Consider the following 11,303-nt stretch of genomic DNA (forward strand, 5'->3'; position numbering starts at 1 on the left):
AATAGCGATCGCCAAGTAATGTGAAGGTTTTCGTTCACTTCTCATCTCTCGTATGTTGTGGGACATTCATTGAGACTATCCGAGCTGGTCAGTGTGTGGAAAAAAAAAAAGCACGTTAGGGCGGACTTTGACGCGGGGGGTAAGTTGCCCATACTTTTTGCTAGCTGAGCTGCTAAGCTTGCCTGCCTGGCTAAATACTGGAGCTAAAATTCATTTCTCCATCACTCACATGTATGAAATGACAAATGAAAACAGACCCCAGGTGAAAAAAATGAAGTTCCCCTTTAACACCTTGAATCCCAGTAAAATATAGATTTAATATATAAACTATTGTGGCCCGGATAATTTAATGAGAGATATTGAAATTCATCTTCCAATTTTTCCAGTTAATTGGAAAAAAGTTAGTTTTCTGTACCTAAAAATAACACAATGGACCACTGTCTCACTTCCTCATCAATTGCTTTGTTTCTCACAGACTCTTGGCTGTCCAGTGAAGTTGCCCGCCATGCGTGAGTACAAGCTAGTGGTGCTGGATCAGAGGCGTGGGAAATATGCACTGTGAGGATGGCTGCGCCAAGGAATGAAAACTGAAGTAATTAAAATTATGTAGAGAAATGGGTTATAGTGGATAAATGAAGTATCTTACAGACACACACACAACTGCAGTTATATGTACACTAGCTTAAATGAAGGATCTAATGCAGCACACCAGCCATAACTCCATGCAATTTTAATGATCAATTTTTGGTTAAATGTTTAGAGAGGTGCTGATGCAAACTTTTTTGACGCTTTAAGATTGAAGCTGTTGAATTGGCAATAATTCAGACTATACTGAAGCTCAGTGCCATTTCGCACAATAATTGGTCATTAATAAGTCATAAAAGATCAATTTCTCCAAAATGTCAGGTTGTCCGTTTCGGTTTAGTTTTGAGCTTTAAGCTTTATGATTGTATTCAGCAGATAGACGGAGAAAGGATGTTAAAAAGCTCTTCTTATTAATTATAGACAACACTTACGGTGCTTCTGTCTTTTCTGGTGCAGTCACCATTTTCTGAAACGAGCACTCGGTCAACCCGATCAATGACTGAAGCGTAAAATGACCAGTGTTATGAGGCAGCGATTATGTAGTGATACAAAGGAAAAGCCTTTGTTATAATAAGTTAAAACATCCTAGAAAAGAGAAAAACCACGTGTCAGTTTAAAATATTGATGTTGGAGCTTTTTTACCATTGATACCACTGATTATGACAACTAATCACCCTCACTGGCTGACATGTTTCTGATATTTTATAGCATAGTAGATTAAATATTAAATGTCTTCTTTGCACATTAAATTCTCAGCTCTCGAATGGAGCTAAAAGGACATATGAAACATGCAATAAATGAATCATAACAGTTAGGAAAGTTTGGATGAATTTATGTCAAATTTGATTATATGTTAGGAAATTAAACTGGCTTAAGTCACAGATATGTGTGATGATAAATATTGTTCAAATGTACAATTGTATTTTTGTTTAGGGAGTGTTTTTGAAGGAGATGGTGCAAGCTGTGCTGTATTTTTTATTTTTTTTAGTCTTGTGAGTTTTGCTTACGCTGCATGGCAACTGACAAGTATTAGTTTTTGATGAAAACATGACGTGTTGTATTGATGTTTTTCTTTCTTTTGTTCATTCCAGACAGTCCAGTTTGTGCAAGGCATTTTTGTGGAGAAGTATGACCCCCAATAAGAAGACTCCTACAGAAAGGTATCATCAGAAACACGGTGTACATGCTTCATATGACTTCATGAACATTTTTCAAAGAACATCAATGATTGGTTATATGTAGACCTTCTTCATTCTAATGAAAATGTTTTTCTCAAACAGCAAGTCGAGGTCGATGGACAGCAATGTATGCTTGAAATCCTGGACACAGCTGGAACAGTAAGTAGATCAAACACGGGTATTGAACGGAGGACTCTTTCTGAGTGAATGTAAACGGGCTGGTGATGCCGTCTCCTCTCTCTTGTCGTTCTACAGGAACAGTTCACGGCTATGAGGGACCTGTACATGAAGAATGGCCAAGGCTTTGCTTTGGTGTACTCCATTACAGCTCAGTCGACATTTAATGACCTACAGGACCTCCGGGAACAGATCCTGCGAGTAAAGGACACAGAGGATGTGAGTGGAACAGTCTCTCAAAACTTTCTAATTTAAATTTTTTCTCATGTGTCTAATGTTTAGTTTTATTTGTTGAATAATCTGTTGATAATTGTTTCAAACAATCACTTTCGGTCACGTTTGGGCTGTAAAATGTAAGCAAAGATTGAAAATTGTGTATCAAGTGTTTCCCAAAGTCCAAGACAAAGCCTTCAAATGTCTATTTTTCTTCTGCAAACTGAAGATGTTTAGTTTACTGTCACATTGGAGTACAGAAACCAAAAAATAGTTCAAATATCTTTAAAAAATACTTAAATTTATTACAAAAAATTGCTCAATTTCATAGTTAAATTGAATGAATTGATTAATTGTTTCAGCTCTAGTATTCATACTCAGTATGATTAAAATTAAATGATGAATTTATTTTTTATAAGTATTTTGTGGCATAGAGCAAGAATGATGGTATTATTACACTGACTTAGTGTTTTTATTGGCAATCAAATATTTTTTATGTTTCATTCTGATGAAAATGATGAAAATCAAACTGATTATTTTGCTCATCATTGCTGTCTGCTTAAAACCACATACTTTGAACATATCTCCTTTTTATGAGTTGCTCTGAGCATGTAAGCCTGCAGCTGATAGCTTATTGATTATTCCTTTTTTTTTTTTAACGGTAAATTTAATGTTGCATCAGAAAAAAGAAAAAAAAATCTATCCGTTTTCTACAAATCTAGATGATGTCACTAAACCGAAAAATTGACAATTTACTTTAATACAAGTTGAGGAAAAGTGACAAATTGTTGCATTAGAAAAAGAAAATAGACCCACCAAATATTTAGTATTTTTCCTTGAACATTGATCAAAATGAAGTTAAAAAATGATTGCCTTTTAATTTGCTGTTCATTACATGCTCCATTATTCACACAAAAAAGTGACTCTTTAAAACAAGCAAGCCTGTTTTCATATAATCCAATAATGAGATTTTAAATCTGTTTAGTTAAAATGTTCCTTAACTCATAAACCAATGATTTTAAAACAGATCTTTTATTAATTTTCTCATGACCAAGCAAACACTGGATCCAGAGACCAGAGTTTCTGCACACCCGAAAGTAAAAAAGACACATCTTCAAACATGCATTATGAAAAGAAATGTTTTTAAAATTAGAATGTAAATAGAAAATGAGCATCTAGTGCTTCATTTAGTGTCGCTCATGATCAACAGATTTGGGAATGCGTGTCTTCAATGCACAGTGACAGTATATTGGCAGATTATACTGTACGTGTGAGTAATAAAATGGCCTATAAATGGCACTTTTTTTTTTTTAATATCACCTGCTCTTGTAATTCTTTGAGGCAGCTCTTCAGTCTGCAGAGAGTTGGTGTTCAGTAGGAACTCGTGGTGTTTCTCTGTATAATCTGCCTGGGTCACCTCTCAAGCTCATCACTCCCTCATTAGAGCCGGCGCTGTGGGAGAGAGGGCAGAGCGAAGGGGGCAGGAACTTTGTGACGGCTTGGAAATGTCAGAGCTGTTGTTAGGTGCTCTCTGCCACCTTCAGTCTTCATCACTTCATCTCTTGATTTAGAGAGCGGATGTGCAGCATGCTGAGCGTAGGCTTTATTTATTCATTGCAGGTTGCTTGACAGCTCATGCTCCTGAATCGGCTGCACACAAGATCTTTACCCATCACTGGGTGTTGTAGACATAGAGTTATATTCTGCTGTGTAAATAAATAAAGTAAGATATAGACAGGTGCATGCAGCTTGATGTTAGAAGACAAGTTTCATATGTCATAATAGCTATTGTTTTAAAGTGTTAGTTGCAGGAAGGACATAAGATGATGATGAAATTATATGGGACCCTCTCTTTGTCTGCTCTGTCAGCCAACATGATGTATAAATTCAAATGGCAGCAAGCAGCAGTGATGACAACAAATGAGTACATAGAGCTAGTTCCACAGGTAGAGAGAATTGCCCCTTGTCATCAGCAGGGGTTAAAATAAGCCCCCTTGAATAAATGAGTTTGAAAGAGTCAGTCTCTGTTGCACAAATTAAGGAAACTGGCTCGTTCTGGTTATTTTTTTTAACATTGGCCTGTAAGAAATTCCTGCATTTCCGGCAAAATGTTCTTCCAGCAAAAGGTAGGAGAAACTGGATGCTACATGTTCTAGAAACTACAAGCAGTTAACTCTAATATTTGATTCAGTCTTGTCCAAACTCTGTGGATTTTAATCAGTGTTATTGATCAGCCACAGAGAAACCCAGAAGCTCTGAAGATGTGCACCTTTATTTTCAAAACAATTATAATCGTAACAGCATCACTCACACAGTTTTCTTGAAAAGCCAAAGGTGTCATCCTGTTTTATCGGTCACAGATTCCCCTGCAGAAACACCGGCTGACAAATATTAGCAGTCTAAATAAAACAGTCTAAACAGCCTTAAAGACTCAGTAATGAGTCACTTGTAAGTTTCAGTGCAACACTGTCCACACCTTCATAAAATCCACAGCTCTGACCAGATCACTCTCAATTTCCTGTCATTAGGTTTGTGATTTATGCAATTTTAGGCACAAAATCCCTTTTCTGGTTTCTCTCAACGAGAGCGTTGCTCAGAAACCCTTCTGTTGTTTAGAAGAATTTCAATGTTTGACATTTCCACTGATTTGTTCTAATAATCTACTTTATCTATTTTATTTCCTCATATTTTATAGATTCACTGGTTTTACAGTAGCTGGTTTTTGCTTTTTCAGACTACCTTTCTTTTTTATTGCTTATTATAAAACCGCCGGTCAGTTATATCTTTTTTTTTTTCTTAATTGCATTTATCGTCTTTGTGAAATTAGGCCTTCACAAACAGTGGTATAATTTAAGTACTTGTGTAATTAATGATTGATCTGTATAATCAATCAGGTTCCCATGATCCTGGTGGGCAACAAGTGTGACTTGGAGGATGAGCGTGTGGTCGGCAAGGAGCAGGGTCAGAACCTGGCCCGTCAGTGGAACAACTGTGCCTTTTTAGAGACTTCAGCTAAATCAAAGATCAACGTTAATGAGGTAATATTCAAATTCTGCACAGAAAGCATGATATGGATTATTTTTTAACCTATTTATTTATAGAGAGACAAGTATATAACACAAACTCAAACCTCCCACCGCAGCATGTGTATCCTAAGCTAATCTGGCCTTTAAAACACACTGATACAGATCAATAAACCACCTACAGAACAGCACAAAGCACAACCAGTTAAAACAACGTTCCAGTAAAATTGTTATAAAATTACTGGCACATTTTAAAAACATGGGTGGACTGTACAATATTTTGGGGAAAAAATGACATTGCAATGTTTAGTTTCTCTGCAATATGAAAAAAAATCAGGAATTTTCACTATTTGGAAAGAAAGAATCACCCTAAAATGACGAGCTAACTTGTTTTAGTGGAGTGCATCTGCATAGAAAAAAAGCATAAAAATTGCAAATTGTTTGGAACCTTTCTCAGAAGGTGTAACACTGTCTAAAGCATCTGAAGTTTTTTTTTTTTTTTTTTGCTTTTGACGGCAGTCAGACCTGGCTCTGCAGTCATCATATGGAGCTTTATGGTCAAAATAAGTCGTGTTGCCTCGTGAAGTGGAAAGAATTGCATGACACTGTGGACAGAATACCAGTTTTTAGTCAACATCATCTTTTTGTTAGCAGAATATTTCCATGCATGTCCTGAATAGGGCTTCGTGATAATGGCCAAAATGATAATTATTCCATTATTATTGGCCTGCATATCACAGTTATTAATTGATGTAGAGACAAAACATTTCATTGCACTTCCACATTTAAATAGATTTCACTTCCATGTTGTACATTACTGCTAATGTACAAACAGGCATCACAATAGGACTTAAAATTAGCTGCTTTTCCACATGAGTCCAGAGCCATAGCCTAAATATAAGTAGAATATATCAAAAATGCCTCTCTTTCTGAATATCGGCTCAATGATAGACTTTATAATTTACTGATGTTCTCTGAAGGCCTCATAGAGACGCTGGTAGGAGCTGTCTGGGCAGCTGCACACACAGAAGCATCTATTCTTCTTATTCGACTTACTGCAGTGCACACAGCACATACTTTGAAAAAGAGTTAAAGAAGACGTTCTAATGTCAGATTTCCTCAAGTTGAAACAAGGCAGTTTTGTCTGTATGGGCTGCTGTCTAGGAGCAGAGCTTTTTATGCATCAGTATCCCAGTCGATTATGTTAATTTAACTGTGAGAAGCCAGAATTGGGATCATGATTAAAATTCTATTAATTATGTAACACTACAACTGATGTTACTTTTTTGTATTAAGCCACAAAACCCACTGTAGCATGATGTGTTTTAGGTAATTTGCCTCCTCAACATTGCACACAATATATTGTGCAGCCCTAGTGAATGTGTCCTCTTCGGAGTCCTGATGGTTTACTTACCGATGATGAAGAAAAGAAATCACATAAAATATCCATCTCATGCATTTCTGCTTAAAGTATAATGTGTACTGACATCCTCATAATGTACTCGATGCTAAAGCTGAAAATGTAGAAACCATCTAATTTTCTCTGTTGTAGATTTTCTATGATCTGGGCGACAGATCAACAGAAAAACGCCGATGGAAAAGAAGAAGACAAAAAAGAAGTCAGGTTGCACACTGCTCTAAAATGCCCTCCCACGGTAGCTCCAGGCCAGGTGAGTGGGTGTTAGAACAAAATTTATTCCAGACATTTGCAAGGCTCCAGCTGCTCACTGAGCTCTGGGTTGTCACTGAACATTTAGAGATCTATTGCAATAATTATTAAGGTGATTTCTCCAGCAAACAAGCAGATAGTGTGTTGTTGCAGCACCAGGATGAACTAGTAATGATGATGAAAGCATCACTGATCTGCTGAAAAACTGAAGACTATCTCTGTGGATATAAAAGTGAATCTTCTCTGGGTAATGATTAAAGCCCCTCGTGTTCCTTCTGCTACATCAACATGTTTTAATGTGTTCAGATGCAAGGAGGGTTTCTGCTTTTAGAGACATTTTAAACCATTATCAAGTATCAGCCAACTACTGAAAACCTGAATGTGTTAAAATCCATTTCAGGGCTCCATCCTTTCATTGATCAAGGGTGGTTGTACTGTTTAGTGTAAGTTTGTCAAGTATTGAATGTTGTGGCTCCACCTGCTGTCAGAGAACTGTAACTACATGATTATATCTGCCACTGTTGGTGCAGGTTCTGACCCATTTTCTGCTGCTGTGCTAGAACTAACACGACCAGCTGCTGTTTCCCAAAGCATCCCCTTTTCTGTCTGTTTTCACAGATTTGTGAATGTAGCCTTTGGTGGTTGAGATACGGTGAATATCATGTCATTTTACATTTTAAAGTACAACTATGCTGCTTGTAACATAATAGCAATAAAGCTTTCACATACGTAAGCGCAGACATACTTTTCCTGTGACAGGTCACCAAGTTTTAACTCATTGTAGATTTAAGTAAATAGTAAATGTAAACAGAACAGCATGCTTTGTTAATGGATTATTTGACCACCTGTCAAGTCGGTATGAAAGAACTCAGGTGTTGTTCATACTGATCGTTAAGGAAGGAAGGAATCTCCTCAGTTCTTGTGAGGGTCTTCAAACCTTTGTTCTTTAAAACCAGATATTCCCTTTTGTGTTGCAATCCCCCACTGCAGCTCAGCTGGGAAACAGTCTGTAAATGAGAGAGGGATGGTTTGTTTTAAAAGGCTGCGACTTAGGAAGATATTGAGTTTGTCTACTAGTGGGTTCAAACCACGACCGTCCTGTTTATGTAAAATATGACCGCTGAGCCATGTATCCCATGCAGTTTTCATAGTTAATTCTCTTAAATTAACTGACAACTTGCAGAAAAGTCCAAAGTGCCCATCTACAGTGTGAAAACCTTGTTTTACTTTATTTTGTGCTTGAACACACAAGATAGCCAGCATCAGTCACACAGTTTCAGATAAAACTGTTGGTTTACTTTCTAGTTTCTGCTAGTTGGTCCCTGCTTCTGACACAATCATTACCTAATCTGACTGTGATATAAATGAGACTGACAGATAAACTGTTTCTTAGATTGTGTCCCTCATCGTTGTGAACGTGTAGCATAGAGGGAATATTTTCAAGGCTAGTTTGAACAGGAGAAATAGTCACTTTAATCTTCATAAGGACATCCAGCTATTGTTCTAAGATGGACTATTGTGACAAGATGACTTAATCTTTGACACTGATCGTCTCAAACTTGATGTTCGTTAGCATTTACATGTTGCCACTTTAGCAGCTGATAGTTTATTCTGACAACTGAGGTCTTGTTAAATGCTGTCTTCATATCTCAATGGAGCCCTGCGACAGACTGGCGACCTGTCCAGGGTGTCCCCTGGCTTCGCCCGAGTCAGCTGGGATAGGCTCCAGCACCCCCCGCGACCCTAGTGAGGATAAAGCGGTGTACAGAGAATGGATGGATGGATATCTCAATGGGATAGACATGTAAAAACTGACTTAGCAGTATAGTGATCGTCTAAAGCAGGGTTCACAGACCACTAGCCTATTAAAGAACGCCATAAGGCCCCCACATGTGTAATATTTACTCTTACAACAGCTACAGTTTTTTCTCACTAATTTGATTATTTTTCATATTACATTTTTGAGCAAGGATTCAAACCTTAAGCATAAACACAGACTTTTTAATTTGCATGTAATCTTTTGTAAAGAAAAGAAATACTGGAACAAGAGATTTTGATGTCATGTTTGCCTTTGTAAACCAAAGCAAAGATTATTTTTTGTGGAGTTAAATGTGATAACTTTTTATCTCCAAGGAGAAAGTCACTGTTCTCTTTAGATTCAATGTTTGCAGCATGACTTTACTGAACATGCAGAGCAGTGCGACAGGACGTAGAGAGGCAGGTTGCTGAGCTATCTGAGAGATAGTTAAAATTTATTGACGAATATAAAACCACTGGCTCCTGGGTGATTTCTGCTCTAAACTGAGGCTCCTGCGTCTCCGTAAACAAACACTTTTAATTACATGTACTGACTTTATTATTTTTTTTCTTCTTTGCAGAAACTTGTAATGATTAACTGTTTCCCAGTGGATCGTGCCAGCATTCCTAGTCCTCTCCAGAGCATTTTGAAAAAGGCTGACAGAGAAACTCACCACTCACAAAATGGCAGGAGACGGCACATACTCAAGAAACTCTTTCTGCTTTTTAATGGCAAAGAAATACACCTCTTCTTTTGTATCGTCAGCCTGATGACAACTGTTTTTTCTTGTTTTTTTTCTCTTCTCCAAGGTGTCTTTCTTTTGGAAATATCAATGTAAAAGAGGAGACCATGGATTTAAATCCATAAACGGAACTAAAATGTTTTATTCTTGACATATTGTGACAAATACGTTTGCAAAAGAATCCATGTGAAATGTTGGTCTTCTCGTACGTTTCTGCACTAACAGTGTCAATGAAGATGCATCATTGTCCATAAGTTACTCGCTCCTACTTACAAGGATCTGTATTGATGAGGTAACATCTTTCCTAAGTGACTTGTTTATATTGAGAGCTTCAAGCCTTCCATATTTCCCATAATATATTCTACTTCCATTTTGCATAATAAAGCTAAGGAAATTAGTATTTTATAGACTGATGGGGGGGGGGGAATGGTGCGTTCTGATTTGTCTTGAGGCTGAAAATATATTGTACTAAACCAACTCTAATATTGCTTCTTGTGTTACCCTGTCACAGATGATTTTCCAGCTTTTATGAATGATTAAATTTTAGTACATTTTCATTATTTTTAGTCTTGTTTTTTGTCCTTTTGTTGAAGCTGTTTTACAATGTTTTTGTTGCATTAGTTTTTCAAATCGTGTGCTTTCTCCTCAGCAGCCGATGTTGGTCATGTATTTGTGAAGTTCTGGTATTGGCTTCTTGAACACAAATATGGTAGTGAGATGATCAATACCTCCGGGAGAGCGTTAGCAAGCTAAAAGTGTAATAAGAGTGTTTCCTGTCGGCAGAAATGACAGCCTCAGCCCAAGCCACCAGTTGAGTCGGTTCAGCTGATCCACCGCAGACATTTGAGCCAAGAGGGGAGCAGAGAAAGAGGAACCTGGAGTCTGAGAGCAGACAGGGTGTGATGTGAAGGCAGCAGAAAGCAGAATAGAAACTGGCTGAATGGTGAAGCATGAGAAGAGATTCACTCAGCTGCTCCACCTCAAGGCGACGGTGAGCCACAAGAGCTTCAACATTTAAGCACCAAAAAAAATCATCTGAATCAATGTCAGGGAAAATCAAAGCATTGCAGCAGAGCAAGGAGGTTAAAATATCTAGACATGTTTGTATTGTGAATATTTGAAACGTGAGAAGTGGTGGATCCTTTACTTTTACTCCACTGCTGTAGTTGCTGTGCAGATTGTGAAGCATGACTTTTGAAAGATTGAGCATTCTCAAGAGTTTTAGTTTTTAATGTCAAATGCCTAAATATTTCCTCCAAAGAGACATTTAATTCCTGTATCTTTTCTATCTGAGGCCCGAATAAGGCAAATTATCCAATTTGTTGCACTCATATTTGAGAAATTGTTGCAGCTGAATTAGTTTTTTCCCAATAACCTTCCCGTTAATTAACTCAAGACTTTACAAACGTGTTGTGTGACCCCTCTGGAGGACCCTGGACCATAGGTTGGGAAGTTTACTCAACTATATGAAATGTAGTAAAAACAAATCTTTGTCAACCTGCTACAACAGTAAAATTAGATTTATTTAATTTTTAAATAAGAATGAAAATGTGTAAAAGGAAAGCAAGTGCTTCAGGGAATTCTAAGTGATTAAAAGCAACAAAAATGCTGCTCCTATTTATTTTTGATATAATTCATTAACAGGAAACATTTTCTGCAGAATTAATACGTTTACGTTTTTGTAATAATACATGATATAATATATGATATGATACACTTTTCTGATTGTGCTTTAAGCTGCAGTGGTGATACTTTTATTTGCATAGATGATCAGAGTTCTTCTCCCACCTCTGACTCCAAGCAAGATGACTTCTGATTGTGAATTACTGAATTCCTCTACGGGGAAATGAACGAGAAGAACCACAACCAGCAGCTGTAATCAAACAGTCCAGCTGAATATTTGAATATTCGTCTCCTC

At 37.2% G+C, this 11,303-nt stretch overlaps 1 protein-coding gene across 1 annotated transcript; it reads left to right on the top strand.

Moving 5' to 3' along the window:
- Positions 1–1,615: 1,615 nt before the first annotated feature.
- On the top strand, positions 1,616–9,945 carry LOC110946495 (ras-related protein O-Krev). Its single transcript, XM_051949554.1, is given in 7 exon segments — positions 1,616–1,745; positions 1,866–1,922; positions 2,019–2,159; positions 5,048–5,191; positions 6,729–6,741; positions 6,744–6,846; positions 9,224–9,945. Coding segments are annotated over 5 exon segments (402 nt in total). The 5' UTR covers positions 1,616–1,745; positions 1,866–1,892; the 3' UTR covers positions 6,818–6,846; positions 9,224–9,945.
- Positions 9,946–11,303: the final 1,358 nt, after the last annotated feature.

Source organism: Acanthochromis polyacanthus, chromosome 6 (assembly GCF_021347895.1).
Source record: "Acanthochromis polyacanthus isolate Apoly-LR-REF ecotype Palm Island chromosome 6, KAUST_Apoly_ChrSc, whole genome shotgun sequence".
Classification (NCBI taxonomy): Eukaryota; Metazoa; Chordata; class Actinopteri; family Pomacentridae; genus Acanthochromis; species Acanthochromis polyacanthus.